Below are 18,364 nucleotides of genomic sequence, written 5' to 3' on the forward strand. Positions count from 1 at the left end.
ATTGGAATTGGATCAGCTCTTCTCTGTGTTGAAGATATCCACTTCCATCAGAATACATCCTCACACAGTATCATTGTTGAAGTGTATAATGATCTCCTAGTTCTGCTCATTTCACTTAGCATCAGTTGATGTAAGTCTCTCCAAGCCTCTCTGTATTCCTCCTGTTGGTCATTTCTTACAGAGCAATAATATTCCATAACATTCATATACCATAATTTATCCAACCATTCTCCAATTGATGGGCATCCTTTCATTTTCCAGTTTCTAGGCACTACAAAAAGGGCTGCCACAAACATTCTTGCACATACAGGTCCCTTTCCCTTCTTTAGTATTTCCTTGGGATATAAGCCCAGTAGTAACATTGCTGGGTCAAAGGGTATGCACATTTTGATAACTTTTTGGGCATAACTCCAGATTGCTCTCCAGAATGGCTGGATTCTTTCGCAACTCCACCAGCAATGTATCAGTGTCCCAGTTTTCCCACATCCCCTCCAACATTCATCATTATTTGTTCCTGTCATCTTAGCCAATCTGACAGGTGTAGTGGTATCTCAGAGTTGTCTTAATTTGCATTTCTCTGATCAATAGTGTAAATATGTGCTCTTAAGGACACAAGAGCGGTCTAGATGGTGTTATGAGAAATTTAAGGACAGGGAGATCACTTGATGCTTTCTTTACTTTCTGATCACCTACTCTTGGCTCCACTGAGCTTATTTTATGAAGTCACTTTCTCCCTCTCCCTTTCCCTCGTTCTTTCTCTCCCCCCCCTCTTTTTTTCTCTCTTTTCCTCCTTTCCTCCCCCCTCCTTCTTTCTCCTCCTCTCTCTCTTCCCCTCCCTTCTTCCTCCTCTCCATATCCCCAAGTTTCTACTTCATTGTGTCTTCATGGGGATTCCTGGCTTTCAACATAAAACATTTACTGGAAAAAAATATTGTACTGTCTATAAGGGTGGAGAGAGAAGAAATCTTTTTTATTTATTCATTAACAATTCTTGATAATTATAAAATTACTGAACATTTAGCAAGTTATCTTGAAAGGTCTTACCTTTGGTATGCAGTGGGATTTGGGAAGGTGGGAATTGGGGGAGGCATCATTTTGTCAAACTCAGTGACAGACACCCCAGCCTAGATGAGGACTGAACTTTGAACTAGTCTTTGACCCCAAATTTGTTGCCCATAGGATCCTGGTTGCCAAAGACTACCTCTTCAGTGGCTCCTATGACCGAACGGCCCGCTGCTGGAGTGTGGACAAGGAACGGCAAATCCAGGAGTTTCGGGGTCACCGGAATTGCGTCCTAACCTTAGCCCACTACTCCTCCAAGGACATCCCAGATGCCTCCTCAGAGCAGGGGGAAAAGGCTGGTGGGGACTTCCTAGTGACTGGCAGTACAGATGGCACAGCCAAGGTTTGGTGGGTGTCCAGTGGCTGCTGCTACCAGACGTTGAGGGGCCACACAGGAGCCGTCCTGTGCCTGGCTCTGGACGAACTCAACCAGGAGCTCTTCACCGGCAGCACTGACTCCACCATTCGGACTTGGAACCTTGTGACTGGGGAACCCTTGAAGGTGTTTAAAGAGCATCAGGGATCCGTCATCTGCCTGGAGGTAAGAATCAAACAATTTGCTTGTGGAACATGTAGAAAAAATTCTGAGATACCCTTGTGGTTTTCGGGCACTTTAAAAAGCACATACAGTCCACTGAGACAACAAGTATAGTTTCACTAGAGAAAACCATATAGTCTCTTCCAGAAACTCCACATAATAATCTGGATCTAATCAAATATATATCTAAATAGGAAATCTTTACAATATCTCTTCTTGACAGTGGGTTGTGCTTTTTTCCTAGCAAAACTTTGAGGTAAATAATGCCCAAGTATTACATTTTACGGAAAGAAAACAAAGAAGGAAAATCATTGAGCTGTTAAACAAAAGATCTAAGACTCCATACTGATTTTCTGATTCTTAAGTTATAGAACTTTTTCCAGCTTACCATAAGGCATCTGGCTGGGCAATGGAATGACTCTTTGTCTACAAACTGCAATGACACTCTAACTTTTGCTGTTACATAGGCTTGTTTCATTTTATGCCAAAAAATTAGGTGTAAACCGATTCTATTTATTTAGATTTTAGAGAGGTAATTGATCCATATTTTGAATCCACTAATGAAGAGAACATTGTGTTAGCTATCTGAAGCCTTCCCTCTTTTCTGAGCCTTGATTTCCTCTCAAATAGAGAGATTAGATTAGATGTTCTCTAAAATCTCTTTTAGCTCTAAATCCCATCTTGGCTTTTAGTTTTGGATCACAGACAAATTAGTTGTGAGACCTTGGTCAAGTCCTGTAACTTTCAAAGTAGGTAGATTAGTTGACAGAGCAGCATCAAGGTCAGAAGGGGAATAATTTCATGCAAAAGTTAACATTTGCTACACAATATTAAGTGAGTCTTTTGAAAAGATTTTTGATAAATCCATTTAAAAAGCAAAGGCTCATTAATTCCCTTGAAATTCTTGATCTTTTGTCTTTCAGATGAATTTTGTTATTATTTTTTCTAGCTCTATAAAGTAATTTCTTGGTACTGAATAAGTAGATTAATCTAGGTAGGATTGTCATTTTTATTACATTAAATTGGTCCACCTATGAGCACATGATATTCTTTCAATTGTTTACATCTAATTTTGTGTGAAAAGTGCTTTGCAATTGTGTTCATATAGTTCTTGGGTTTATCATGGCAGGTAGACTCCCTAATATTTTATTTTGTCTATGGTTATTTAAAATGGAATTTCTCTTTCTATCAAAACTGTTGGGCTTTGTCAGTAATATGTAGAAATGCTGATGCTGTGTGGGGGTTTATTTTATATCCTGCAACTTTGCTACAGTTGTTAATTGTTTCTAGTAGTTTTTTAGTAGATTCTCTAGAATTCTCTAATCATATTATCTGCAAAGAGTGATTTTGTTTCCAAATTACCTACTCTAATTACTTTAGTTTCTTCTTTTCTTATTGCTAAAGCTAATATTTCTAATACAATATTTTATAGTAATAGTCCCTGATCTTATTAGGAATGCTTCTAGTTGATCCCCATTACATATAATGCTTGCTGATAGTTTTAGATAGATGCTACTAATCATTTTAAGAAAAACTCCGTTTCTTCCTATACTCTCTAGTGGTTTTAATAGGAATAGGCTCTGTATTTTGTCCAATTATTTTTTTGCATCTATTGATATAGCCAATATGATTTCTATTAGTTTGATTATTGATATAGTCAATTATACTAATAGTTTTCCTGAAACTGAACTAGCTTTGAATTCCTGGAATAAATCCTACTTGGTCATAGTGTATTATCTTGGTAATAAGTTGCTGTAATCTCTTTGCTAAGATTTTTGTATCAGGGAAATTGGTCTATACTTTTCTTTCTCTGTTTTGGCCCTTTCTAGTTTAGGTATGAGCACCATATCTGTGTCATAAAAGGAATTTGGTAGGACTCCTTCTTCCTCTATTTTTCCAAATAGTTTGTATTACATTAACTTGGCCTACCCATGAGCAGTTGGTATTCTTTCAATTTTTAGATCTAATTGTATTAGAATTAATTGTTCTTTAAATGTTTGATAGAATTCACTTGTAAATCTGGCCCTGGAGATTTTTCCTTAAGAAATTCATTAATGGTTTGTTCAATTTCTTTTTCTAAAATGGGATTTTTAAAGTAATTTATTTTCTCCACTGTTAATCTGGACAAGCTGTATTTTTGTAAATATTTATCCATTTCACTTAGATTATCAGATTTATTGGCATACAGTTGGGCAAAATAGCTCCTAATAATTGCTTTATTTTCCTCTTCATTGGTAAGTTCATGCTTTTCATTTTTGATACTAATAACTTAGTTTTCTTCTTTACTTTTTCTAATCAAATTAGTGTATCTATTTTATTGGTTTTTTCATAAAAAACAACTCTTAGTTTTGTTTATTAGTTTAATAGTTTTCTTACTTCCACTTTTATTAATCTCTCCTTTTATTTTCAGAATTTGGTATTTAATTGGGAGTTTTTAATTTGTTCCTTTCCTAGCTTCTTTAGTTGCATGCCCATTTCATTGATATTCTCTTTCTCTATTTTATTCATATAAGCATCTAGAGATATACAATTTCCCATAAGAACTGCTTTAGCTTCATTCTATAAATTTTGGTATGTTGTCTCATTGTTGTCATTCTCTTGGATGAAATTATTGGTTGTTTCTATCCCCTTAAGTTTTCTCCAAAAGTCTATCATACTTAACTTTTCTAAAATTCTATTCACCTCCTAAACTTCTTTCTTGTTTATTTTGTGGTTAGATTTATCTGGTTCTGATAGATGAAGGTTGTGATTCCTCACTAGTATGGTTTTGCTGTCTTAACTTTCTTCTCTAGGAATTCGGATGCTATACCATTTGTTGCATATATGTTTAGTATTGAAATTACTTCATTACCTATGGTACCCTTTAGCAAGATAAGATGTGGTTTCCTTCCTGATCTCTTCTAATTAGATCTAGTTTTACTTTTGCTTGACCTAAGATCAGGATCAATACCCTTACTTTTTTTTTTTTTTTTTTAAACTTCACCTGAAGCATAATAGATTCAGCTTCAGCCTCTTAACCTTTACTCTGCATTTCTCTGCATTAAATGTGTTTCTTGTAAACAACATATTGTAGAATTCTGGCTTTTAATCCATTCTGCTATCCATTTCTGTTTTGTAGGAGAGTTCATCCCATTCACATTCACAGTTAAAATTACTCTTTATTTCCCACCATTCTATATACTTCATGTCACTCATATGCTAATATTATGGCTTAGAGGCAGAATTGAAGGGTGGTTTTAGAAGTGGAGTTGAGGAGTGGTCTGGTACATATCTCTTTTTTGTCTCAGAAGCTTTGTTATTATTGATCAACAGTAATTGACAGCCAGCATTGTTTGTGGAAGGACAGCACTCTAGGTGGCCCTAGAATTATTGCTACATCCTCCCCGGGAGATGCATGACATCATTCCTGCCCCCCCCCTTAAACATCAAGATCCAGATTCATTTGGGGAAAGGTCTCATCTTCTGGAGCTGCTTCAGACTCGACAAGGGTAGTAGAGCTAGCCCTGACTGACGGAGTCCAGACTGAGGAGGGGACACAGTGGCCTCCAGGGGGTGCTGAGTCTCAGAATTAGGTAGCCAGTGGTATTCAGATTAAATAAATAGTTGGAAGTTCATTGGCCAGTTGTACTTTTAAAGGAGTGGGGTTTTTTTTACCATTTCACCAATTCTATTTTTTTTAAGGAGTTGTTCTTTTTTTCCATTTTGCTAAATCTATTTTTTAGGAATTGTTTTCTTCAGTCAATTTCATTGTTTCCTTTTCAAAACTCTCCTTTTCCCCATTTTCCTTCTTACTCTGTTTTAAGATTCTTTTTTTTTTTTTAATTCTTCCTTTTGAGCCTTTTGAGCTGGAGATTCCAGGTCATAGCCCCCTTTTGAGGCTTCATCTGGAGATGTTTTGCCTTTAGTGTCCTCTTCTGGGTTTCTGTTCCTTTCTGTCTCCAGAGTAGCTCCCTGTGATCAGACCTCTTTTTGCTTTTTTGCTCATTTTTAAAGATGGAGGCTTCTTCCTGGGGCACAGGGGAGATTGTCCCAAGCTTTCCCTACAGGGTGACAAAGTCTTCTCACGGCCTGCACTGGAGCCAGTGGTGCTGCAGGCCTTCCCACTGTGCTGGATGGGCCTGGCCAAGTTATGCTGGGGTTCACAGGTTCATTATTTGCCTTCTGTAGTTACATTGAGATCTCAAGGTTAATCTGTTAATCAATTGGCTTTCTGAACCAGGATCAGTCAAATCAGCCAAACAGAGAAGCTGATGTATTTTAGTTAGATTCCCTGTGTTAGGCCATGTTCCCCCCATCTAACTGAGACAGACCTTTCCTGATGTCATTCCAAGATTTTTTCTGCTGGAAAATTATTACACTCCAAATATTTGTGGGTTCTGTCACTCCAGAATCCATTCAGTGGCTCGATCCTAGTGTTGATTCTGAGGGAAGCCAAGAAGAGCTCAGGCAAAGTTCTGTCTACTCTCCACCATTTTGGCTCTGCCATGCCCCCTTTTCCCCATGGCAGTGTTCTAAGAATCAGAGCCCATCACTAATTCTGATCATCATCCAGGTATATAAATTTTAATTTTTAATTGGGTGGGAATTAAGACATTATCATAGTAGTCCAGGTACCTGAGATGAAGAAGTAAGCAGAGATAACCTTAGAAGGGGAAAGAGAGGCATCTCTTTAGTTGTGAGGAGATACAGCCTCTTTCAGACATTTCATTTGCTGGCTCCGTTATTCTCTCCCTCCTGCCCCAGGATTTTTAGGACTGCTCAGTAAAAGGCCCTCTCTCTTTGCTGGAAGAGCCCCAATCTTTTGGAGGTAATTTCCTCCAGTGATATACAAGGGGCTGTCCTTAGGGTACTTCACAGAACCATTCTTTGGAGCTGGATACTGCTCTTCCAGTGAAGTCAGAGACTAATCAGGAGTATTTTGGAGCAGAGAACAGGAGAAAGGCAAGGAGAAAGGAGGTGAGAAAGAGGAGGAAGTGGTAGAGGGAGAGAGGAAGGGAGGAAAAGGGAGAGAAGGAGAAAAGAGAGAGAGAAAAAAGGAAGGGGGAGAGAGAAAGAAGGAGAGGGAAGAAGAGAGAAAGAGAATGAGAATGAATGAGTCAGCAGAAACAGAAGAAAGAAAGGCAAAGAAAAAGAGAGAAAAAACAGAGAAGACACATGAATCAGAGGTGAACCTGGAATGACCCCAAACAGGAAGGACAGAGGCTCTGATTGTGGGGTTTGTTTTGATTTTCATTCCTTTTGAAACTTGAAAAAACAAGCAAATAGCCCAAAGGGCACATCTTAAGGGAAGAGTGATACAAATAGAGAAAAAATGATTTGAAGGAGAATTAGGTGAAAGGGCTGGGAATAGAGCTACCCAACATGTCTTGCTCAAAAACCTTTTCCTCTGACTTGTCAGTCTCCAAATCTTTCCAGACCAGCCTCTGTCAGACAGGGTTTGGGTTAGGAAGAAAGGAGATATTGAGCCTCTGCCTTCAGGAAGTTTGCATAATAATTAAGGAAAGCAATAATTGCATGTGGAAAATGGTGATTTTAAAATGTAAGTGGTGACACGTTGTATTTTCTCACAGCATCCGTGAATCATTCTATCAACAAGTGTTTGTTAAACATCCTCTGTGCTCCCATCACTGCACTTGGCCCTGGTGATACAAGTACAATGAATGTGAGCGGGAGGGAGCCTTCCTTCTCACAGGTGAAAAAACCTCGTAGTTGCGTCCCACTGAGCGGAGCTGCTGTGTCCCAAGCTGTGACCACTGCTGAGGCAGACAAGGTTGCTGCCTCGAAAGCTCAAGTTAGGAGGTAGAACATGAATGGAGCTTTGAGGAGGGGTAGGATTTATATTGAGAAAATCCCAGTCAGGGAAAATAATACCAGAAGGGGAACAAATCTGGACTGAGCCACGAGTAGTGTGGTGTGGGTAGGGTAGGGGGTGGCAGCAAGGAGCCAGAGATTCAGATTAGAGGATGGGAAATAAAAGGTAATTGGGGCAGGGGGTATTCAGCTAGACTGTACAGCCTGAAAGCTACACATCTATAGAGGTCTAGCTTGCTATAAAAGGAAATTTGGAACCAATATAGATCTGATTATATTTCATTTAATAAGTAAATATTATGTGACTATATAAGGCACGAACACAAATCACAGAAGAGATGGCTGTTTGAGTGGATTGTGGTCTTCACTAATGGAAGGAATACCCACATTACAATAACAATTTATAATAATATATCATTATTATTGTATTATTATAGCTAGAATTTATATAGTGCTTTAAGGTTTGCAAAGAACTTTACAAATATTATTTCTTGTTTATCTTTGTAACAGCAGATGGATGCTATTATTATTTTCTTTTACAAATGTGGAAACTGAGGCACAGAGATTAAGTGACTTGCCAGGATTCACATAGCTGGCACATGTCTTATAGGTAAATTTGAACTTAGGACTTATTGATCCCAAGTCCAGAGCTCTTAGCTGCTATTCCACATTGTGACATTGATGAGATCTAGATTTCAGGATTCTGTTTGGTCAGGGAACCAAATGATGAGATTAGGGTTCCTGGTGGTCAGGGAGTTAAATGATGAGGTTAGTGGCAGGTTCGGAGTTCAGGGAACTAAATGAAGAGGTTTGGCTCCCCTAAATCCCCTTGGGATTCGACACAGGATAGGGAGTTGTTGGAACCCCACTTCTGGCGGCGCAGAGGTCCTTTGTAAAGGAATTTGTGAACCCGAAAAGCTAGACTGATAAAAGAAGTTTATTATTGGCATTGGGAAGTCAGCCTGTGTTATGCATGAATAGAAAGGCTAAATTTCTTAATGGCAAGATCCTAGCAGAGAAATAAAGTTTCTAGTAGAGAAATCCTGACAGAGAGATATCAAATCTCGTTAGGGAAATAAGTGAGGATAAAGAGAAGGTAATGCTAAAAGAATATTCCAGCGGGCAGAGTTTGCTGCTAAGTCAGGAAGAGAGAGTTTCCGTGGCGTGGCATATTAGGTCCTCTGCAAGGATTGAGCCCTAAGTTGCTGTTTTTATAAGGAAATCTGAGACAGAAGTTTCAATTGAATGAGATTCCCTCAATGCTGTCACTGCCCCTAGGCCTAGATGAGACCACTTACTGGGAGTGTTTTGAGCCAACAATAGGGGTAGAAAATCTTGGAATTGAATACTTCAACTCATCTCACCAAGATAAACCACTTTATCTTGGTTCCTTGGGGTGGGTCTCACAGAGGAGAATTCAAGGAGAATTTCTCCTTGAAGGAATTTTCAAAGAGTTTCTGGGTCCCTTCATCAACATCACAAGCCCCTTCAAGTATTGGGGTAGGCACAAAATTTAGATAATTCATTATGCATGTATTTATGGAGTTTATGGTTTACTAGGTGCTTGAGCAGGACATGATATAACCCCCAACAAAATTCTCTTCAGGATCTAAAAAGGATACTATTTATTAATAGAAAGAGGCACCACTAATACAATAGATTCTTATTGACCCTATTATTTGGGGTATAGAAAACATTAGATTAATATTGTCTGATCATCCATACTACATGCTATGTGCTAGGTACTCATTCTAAACAAAGCAAACACATATAATACTTGGATTGCCAATTTTCAAAGTGGTCAGATACTTAAAGGACTCAACACTAAAACTCATTTAAATGGAAGCAGATCTCTGCTGACTTAAGATATTTCCAGTACTTTTTGGGCCACTAAGGGCCATCACAAGGAATCTCAATCCATCAGGATTGATTGAACACCTGTGTGCTCTTCTTCCTAGGGTAGGTCCTTCAGGGGAAAGAAGAGAAATTGATGTCTTAATAAGGGACTCTGTCCCAGTACTGCTGGGCCTATCTGAAGAAACAAGAATAATATCTAGGAATTAATTATAGAACAGTATGAAGCTATGTGGTATAATACCACAATTTAATATTGTGTTATATTTATTAATTAGTATAGGAGTTTGGAGAAGGAAACATCATAAAACAGGCTCAGAGGAGTAAGTGACAGTTTCTGGCCATTATTCTTGAGTGATATGGCTGGGATGTAAGGGACTAGGGAAGAAAAATCAGGAAAGAGGCCTTGTTCAGTTAGGCTTCAGAACTGTGTTTGGATGTCATAGAAATCAGATGTTTTACCTCTTCTCCTTAACAACAGTCATACTCCTAATTTTACCTCCAGTCTTGACCCAATCCATTCTTCAGCTCCCATACTTGACCTTGAAGACAGATTCAGAAGTTGATAGGATGCTCTTTCTTCCCTTCTCTCCTACAGGAGAACACTGTGACATAAGGGATGGGAGGGTGGAAGTGATTTAAATTGCTTCCATTAGGCTTGTTGCCTGATTTCTCTTCAAGCTGCTGATCTGAGAAGCCAGCACCCAAGCTGCTGAGGGGGAGTAATTGCTCAGAAGTGTGACTTCCTCCTCTTAGTAATTTGCATGGGATTTTCATTCATGTAGCATCTGTGCTGGCTTCAGATTATGGGGCCTTCCAGGAGACTAAAAGCACTAACTATTGCAAGAGAAAAATTACTCCACTCCTTCCTTAGAGAAGGCAGATGTGGTCCTGTTCCCACTATTAATTACAACTAACCTTTATATAGCACTTGACAGTTTGCAAAGCATTTATTTGGTCCTCACAGTAGCCCTATGAGGTGAGTGCTGTTATTATCTCTATTTTATACTTAAGGAAACTGAGGCAGAGGGATATTAAGTGACCTGTCCAAGGCTAGTCATCTGAAGCAGAATTTGAACCCTGGTCTTCAGGATTCCCAAGTCCATCACTACTTACATTTTATTCACTAAGTCCCCTAGTGGCCCCTACTAGAAGTTTATCTGAAGCAATCTATGACATCACTGAGTTGGTCCTTGAATTCCTATTCTTTGCCTTGGAAATGACCCCAAATCAAGAAATGGCATAAGGTCATGGAAAGGAAATTGGATTTGGAGTCAAAGTATTTGAATCCCACCTATTTAACTCACTATATTTGTGACTGGGCAAGTTACTTGCCTTTCTGGGACACTTTGCTAATTACTAAAATGAAAGACTTGGATATTTCTCAAATCCTTTTAGCATCTAAATCACAATATCCTATGGGTCTAGTCATATATCTGTCTTGGTGGAGTGATTTTAGGCCAGAGCCTATATCTTTCACCAGTTCCTTCATCTGTAAAATGGGAATAATAATAGTACTTGCTTCATAGAGCTGTTGTAAGAATCTAAAGAGATAAAATATACAGAACATTAGGAAAATATAAAGTGCTATGTAAATACTAGCTGTTATTATATAAATATATATATATATAAATATATATATATATATATTTATTATTTCTTACAATGCAGTAATACTTTTCCAGTAGATTCATCTGGCCCCTTAATTGATGAGCATGTTTTGTTTCCTGTTCTTTATTACAAAAAGTAATGCAGTAACTATTTTAGTTACTATTTAATAGGGCCTTTCTTTTTGTCATTTCATTTCTCTTGTAATAAATCTAGTTTTCACTCTAATTTTGTGAAGCTCTGGTCACCTATTGCATCTAACAATAAGATTTCTGGGTCAAAGCATAAGGACATTTTAGTATCAATTTTTAAAATTCCTCTTTTTATTCTTAAACACACACACACACACACACACACACCATGTATACAGTAGCATTTCTATATATATAGCATATCACAGAAGATTATATACGAAAGCATGAATCTTAACTTCATATCACTTACTTTTAAATATGCATCTATGTGTGTATACACATATTTAAAATGAAATAAATTCTATATGCTACGTTCAAAATTTCCTGCTTGCCTTTGTTTCCTTTGGGGCTTCCTTCTGTTCTTTGCTATGGATTTTTAAAAATGTGTTTTGTCATCACTATTCATCATTACTTGGGTAGCTTGGTGATACAGTGGATGGAGCACTGAGCCTACGGCCAGGAAGGCTCATCTTTCTGAGTGTAAATCCAATCTCAGACACTGGCTGTGACCCTGAACAAGTCATTTAATTCTGTTTATCTCAGTTTACTCACCTGTAAAATGAACTGAAGAAGGAAATGGCAAACAGCTCCACTATTTTGGCCAAGAAAAATCCAAAACAGGGTCGCAAAAAGTCAGATGTGACTGAAATGACTGAACAACCACAACAAATTACTAATCCCTCTTTCCCCTTCAAAACTTCTCTCCCATGTTAACTGAGGGAGTTAATAAATAATATTTATATTATTTATAATGATGAATGTTATTTATATTATATATAATAATAAATAAGTAGAGGAAAGCAAAATGATCCACACAATAGCCATGTCCAAAAATCTATTTCTCTCTACTTTGTTTCCATTCTCTCTGTGTTGGGATGTAACAGGCTTCATCAGCAGTGTCTTCTGGAGATATGATTGTTCATTGTTTGAGTCAGAGTTCTTAAATCTCTCCAAGTTCTGTTCCTGTACAGCATTATTTTCCTTTTCTAAACTCTTCTAGTTCTATTCACTTTACTATATGTCAATTCATACTACTCAGGGTTCTTTGAAATCATTGTTCACATTTTATTACATCATAGTATTAATGCTAATTAATATTGTTAATATGATGATAGAGAATGAATATAATTGATCTGGGGAGCAGAGCCTGAGTAGAAAGTAAGGGGTGTTTATGGAAGGAGATTGGAATCAGATGGTTTAAGCAAAATAAACTAGGGACTTAGGACTCAAATCCTAAATTAATTGGGGTTTTGAAAGAATTTGAAGGGGGAAGGAGGAAGTAAGTAGTGCAATAGAGAAAAACCCAAGCCTAACAACTGGAAACTTAAATGTAAATGGACTAAACTCATCCATAAAACAGAAGATTGGAGAGATGGATTAGAAGACATAATCCTACAATTTTCTATGTATTAAAAACAATATTTAACATAAAGTTATACATAGTTATACATAACTTGAGGACTGGAATAAAATTTATCAGGCTTCAGGCAAATCCAAAGTATTTATAAGCTCATTAGAGTAAGAGGTTAATTTCTTCCTTATAGTAATTGCCTTACCTTCCTGTCTTTCTAGCCTTATTTCCCACTCTACTCTCCATGAACTTGAACCTTTTATTCCAACCAAATTGATCAAATCTCTCTATCTCTAAAAAATTCCTTAAATTATCCTGCTTCTGTGCTTTTGCATAAACTCTTTTCTTGGCCATCTGGAACATTCTTATCCTACTTTCTACATGTTCAAATAATATTCTTCCCTCAAGGTCCAGGTGAGATCTTATCTTCTTCATGAAGTTATTTTTTCTTTTTTCCTTTTTAAAAAATAATAATAGCTTTTTGTTTTTCAAAATACATGCAAAGATAGTTTTGAACATTAATCTTTGCAAAATCTTGTGTTCTAAATTTTTCTCTTTCCCTTCCCCCCTCTCCTAGACAAGAAGTAATCCAGTATATGTTAAATATATGCAATTCTCATGAAATTAGGAAATGATCTTGGTGTTCTGAAAGCTCTTTCTATGTAGTCTCTTCATCCAGCACTCTCACATATGAACCTTTGGACTAGCTTAAGAGCTGTTGTGATCAATGACTTCAGTCATGGCAGCAAATCTTAAACCCCACTCAAGTGAACATGGCAACCAGAAATCTAAATAGATGGCTTGGTGATTGGACTGCTAAATCTGGATTCAGGAAAATCTGAGTTAAAATTTGACTTTAGAAATTTACTACTTTATTTACTATTTGGTCCCAGGCCAAATCACTTAATCTCTCTTTACCCCAATTTCCACATTTATAAAATGAGGATGATAATAACACCTTCTTCCCAGGATGGTTGTAAGGCTTAATGAAATAATAACCATAATATACTCAGACATAGCTCTTAATAAATGCTTGTTTTCTTCCCTCTTCCACAACTCATTGTCATCTCTTGCCCTTGTTTTAATATTTAACAATGTACCAGAAAGAAAATCAGATTTTGCTCCATTAGAAAAAAATATTGGCTTTCTCAAATTACTAATAGTCCCAAAGAAGTTTGGAAGAGGTAGGTCAATAAGTAGTCAATGTGGAGTTGTTATTATTAATTATTAGTAGTATGTACCCTGGAAAAAAATTTATACTGACATATAAACTGGAGACTTCTTCTGTTATGAAAGGTTTCCAGTTCCCTTAGGGTGTTTGAAATAAATTTAATTAATTTTTGGCACTTTTTTTTTTTAAAGAAATCTATCAATGGCAAGGAGCAAAGTCTGTTTGGAATGAAGCAAAGTACATTTAAAAATCATAGCCATCATGTTAATTCGGGCTGTTTCCTTTCAGCTTATCCCATCGCACCCACTTATCCAGCTTGGAGACAAAAAAAAAAAAAAAAAAAAAAAAAGAGTGTTTGCAGACTGAGGGCTGAAGGAGAAACAGCTGTTTGTCTGCGGTTTTCCATTCAGATCAACTGGGGGTGTTTGTTGGAATCCAAGATTGCATATTTAGATAAAGGGACAACTATGTTGGGGATTTTTTTCTGGAGAAGTTATATTAACACCATGTTAAGGTCATTACAGTCCAACTAAAGTTGGACAATTCTATTTTGTTTCTTCCTGCCGCCCCCAGCATATTGCATGTACAGTGCTGCTTCAATATGTAGCCTTTAGAGACAGAAATAAAATGGGATTATTTATGAAGTAGTTTCAGCAGAACTAGCTTCGGGTGCCCTCCCCCGTACCTGGTATTCTATATTTGAGAGGCTAATTCCAAGGAGGGGGAGACTTGATTAGGCTCTCCTGCCTGTTTTCCAACATTAAACAGGTAAGGCTCTCTAAATGTGATAAACATTACCCCTGAGCCACTACAAAGGGAAAGCAAAACCCAGTGCACAATTTTCACACATTCTGGTGAGATTTATTGAAGGATGTGAGTTATCGTAGAAGTGAATTAGACCTGGGCAAATCTTGGTTGGAAATGTGAGAGCTGGCAATAACCCTCTCAGGTGGTTTCAGAGGAAGGGCAAACTCTTGGAGGCTTGCAAAGTCTCTTCTGGTTCTTGGCCAATTTCTTTCATGCTGACTCAAGTTAACAGAACTGTGTGAAGGAGTCGGGGTGAGTCTTTAATGGGCATGTGGTTTGAGACTGGATTATTGCTGCAAATGTAACTTAAAAACCTCTACTTTTTTTTTTATGATTATCCCTTTTTACTTTTTTTTTTAATTTTTTTTTATTATATATATATATTTTTTATAATATTATCCCTTGTATTCATTTTTCCAAATTACCCCCCTCCCTCTATTCCCTCCCCCCGATGACAGGCAATCCCATACATTTTACATGTGTTACAATATAGTCTAGGTACAATACATGTGTGTGAATATCATTTTCTTAAAACCTCTACTTTTGAAATTAGTCCTTATTAATAGTGACTTGACCCTTCAAATATTCTTTGAAAACTTAACAGTTCTTATTGGTCAAGTATGAGCTTCAGATAGTCTTTTCTGAAGTCTACTTGGCCGTGACATATGAACTTAACTCACAAATGTTGTCCACCTAAAACCAATTGAATCTTGGTTCTTAGAACTCTCAAAAAGCTGTAGTTGTAGGCACTTAGCTGTAATTGTCTGAAGTTGGTACATTAGTGCACATAATTAGCCTTTTGATGTTATATGGTCATTGGGGTTGAATAAGACATATAGGAGATTGCAATTTATCTTAGGATGAATGATTTGCTCAGCTCGAATCTTAAGGATAACCTAATAAAAGCTACTGTTGTTTTAGAATAGGGGGGCAATAACAATAACACTGGATTTGTTCGTCATTTAGCCTTCCTTTTATAGGTTTAAAAATTCATAAATCTGTAGCACTTCAAATAACTGGATGGATCACAGCAAGTAAAATAAGGCACTGGCTGATGAAAAAAAGCCCAGGCCCAACTTCCCTCCCATTCCCTTCAGAATCTCATCAAAATGACAACTTTGCCTATGTTTGTAAAGGGGAAGAAAACAATGGAAAAAGAAGCACCTGGCTTGGAGTAAATAGAACAATGATCATGGAAGAACAAGATGGAGCTAATCAGTTCCTCTTCTGCTTCTCTTTCCTGCATCAAGAAAAATAATCTTCAGATTAGGAATGGAGGAACAAGATTTGCAAAATTGGCAAGTTGAGAAAGTGGATAATCCTTATGAACAGTTCTGGAATATAGGTAAGGAAGATACTATTACCCTCATTTTACAGAAGAGGAAACTGAGACCCAGAGAAGCTGTGGTTTGTCCAAGGCTATATAGTTTTAGCACAGTCAATGTCAGAACTTATCTCTCTTTGATTAGTCTCCTTTTAAATAAATCCATTAAATTCACTTTGTATTACATCCAGGAAAAGTAAAGAGATAGCAAAAGAGTACCTATTTACCCAGAGTTGAGCATGAGTCAAACTAATTACAGCTTACAATACTGAAAGACATGATTGTCAAGCCATTGTTAGTGATCTTTGAAAAAACAGACTGATGATTGTCCTAGGTTTTGGATTGGAGACTGGTTAAATAATTTGATCCAGAGATTATTGGTTAGCATATCAGTATGACCCAGGAGTGAACTGCCTGGTAGAGTCCCAACAGGCTATGTTCAAAATTCTTATCATTGACTTAGATGAAGTCAGTAATGACATGCTTATCAAATTTACTGATGACCCAAAGCTGGAAGAGATTGATTGGGTTGATGATGATAACCCTGAAGGATGGAATTGGTGACCAGAAGGACATTTCATAGATCAGAATATTGGACTGAATCTAAGGAGATAAAATTTTAATGGCTGGGAATGTAAAGGAATGATCTGGGGTTAAAAAGAATCAACTGTAAAAGTATAGGCTAAAGGAGCATCAGCTAGGGAACAATTCTTAAGAAAAAGACTTGGGTGTTTTAAAGAGTTGCAAACTCCTTATGAGTCAGCAAAGTAACATGGCAGCCAAAAAGCTAATTTGTTTTCAGTCTGTATTAATGGAATTATAGTGAAGTTAAATTTCCTGAGTGAGACAAATTCTAGTCCTGTTTGACTGCCCAGGTCAGATCATATCTGGATTATTATGCTTGGATCTGGGTACCATATTTTAGGAGAAGGTAAAACATGATCAGGGATAGAGACCAGGAAAGTGAGTTGACTAACCAAACTATGAGAGAAATAATAGTTGAAAGAATTATGGTATAATAGAAAAAGCACTGGATTTGGAATCAAAAAAAGCCCTGGATTTGGATTCAGAATCTCTTATTTAATACTTGTATAACTCTGGATAAGGCATTTAGATTCTGGGTGTTTTAGTTTTCTCAACTAAAAAATAAGAAGTTTGGAGTAGATGATTTCTAAGGGTCTTTTCAGTACTAAAACCTTATAATCCTTCTGATCTTAATTGAGGATGTTTAGCCCAAGGGAATGGAGATGTAGGGGAAATATGATAGCTGTCTACAAATATTGGAAGGGTTGGAAGAAGGATTAGTCTTGTTTTCCTTGGCCCCAGAGAGCAGAAGTAGAACAAGGGATTGGAGTAACAAAGAGGCAGGAGGAAAAACTCCCTAAGAACCAAAGCTGTCCAAGAATGCAGTGGACTGCAACATCCTATAGGAAGCTGGCCATCGTTGGAGATAGGAATTGGCCTAGATGCCCTATAAGGCCCCTTTCATCCTTAGGAATCTCTTGGAAGAAAAGAGTTGAGAGAGATGGTTGGGGAGAGGTAGATTGTCAGTGAAAGTTAAAATGTTCTATGTTCAAACTAATGGTTCCCACTGAGCATAAATAAAGATCTTTTAGATAGATCTTAAAAATTCCATGTCATCTGGCAAGGTTCAGGAATATATAAGGAAGGCAGCTATTTATTTTACAGAGGGGGAAACTGAGGCCCAGAGAAACTGTGGTTTGCCCAAGACCACACAGATAGTTATCGTAGAGGCAGTGTAAAAACTTGTCTTTCTTGGATTAGTCTTCTGGGACCCATTGAGTTCATTTTGCATTGCACCCCGCTGCATTTTGACAGTGGTTAAGCTCCTAGAACCCATGACCCAAAAGGAACCCTTTTGAAGAATTTGTTCTTGAGGTTCCAGCATTTAACTTTTCAGAAGTATCAGAAATACTTTCTGTGCTCCATCATCATTCACTGCTCACGACAACTAGTTCTCATTTTTTAGCTCACCAGGGATGACATCCACAGAATATAAAGTGGGGCAGTGCCTGTTGTGTATTTGAGGATTAACAGGCCTTTGCAGGGCTGCGGAAGGTGCAACAAGATGATGGATGGATTTGTGACTGAGGGAACTGCGCTGCCTCCCGTCTCCCTCAGTCACAGACTGCTGGCAGGCGTCCTGGGCTGTGTGATGGAGAGGGACTGGTATTCCATTCCCTGTTTCCTTCCTTCATCTCTCAGCCTCCCTTGGGCCACTGTCAACTAAATGGGAAATTAGCCGAAGTGAACAGAAATGAGCCTGAGTAAGCCAAGGAAAATATGTCAGTGAGCCTCTCTTGTGGAGCCCCAGGTCCTGGTGGGTCAGAATTTGTCACTGTTACCTCCCAATCATTTTCAAGCAAGAGAACTTACTGACCCTCAATAGTGTGGTGGCCGTAGCCCAATCGTTCTTGGCTTGTAACCTGAAGCTCCATCACTTTAGCAGCTTTCTTCTGAGGTCCCCTTCTTCCTAGTGCTCAGGGGGGCCAGCAGCCCGCCCTTTGGGGAACAACAGGAGCTCTGCCAGAATGGTCACATACCCCCCCCCGGGGTGGGAACAACCTGCGCACTTCTGTACCACAACATCTTCCCCTCCAAGTACAGTCTGTCATGGCTCTCA

The 18,364-nt window shown here is 37.9% G+C and overlaps 1 protein-coding gene across 2 annotated transcripts in view; it reads left to right on the forward strand.

Annotated features, from left to right (window-relative positions):
- The window catches only part of WDR86 (WD repeat domain 86), a 46,100-nt gene that overhangs the window by 16,638 nt on the left and 11,098 nt on the right, over positions 1-18,364 (forward strand). For both annotated transcript variants that reach the window (XM_074267470.1, XM_074267472.1), the window contains exon 4: positions 1,180-1,603. In XM_074267470.1, coding sequence (XP_074123571.1) covers positions 1,180-1,603 — 424 coding nt within the window. The remainder of the gene's footprint in view (positions 1-1,179; positions 1,604-18,364) is intronic.

This window comes from Sminthopsis crassicaudata, chromosome 5 (assembly GCF_048593235.1).
Source record: "Sminthopsis crassicaudata isolate SCR6 chromosome 5, ASM4859323v1, whole genome shotgun sequence".
Taxonomy (NCBI): Eukaryota; Metazoa; Chordata; class Mammalia; order Dasyuromorphia; family Dasyuridae; genus Sminthopsis; species Sminthopsis crassicaudata.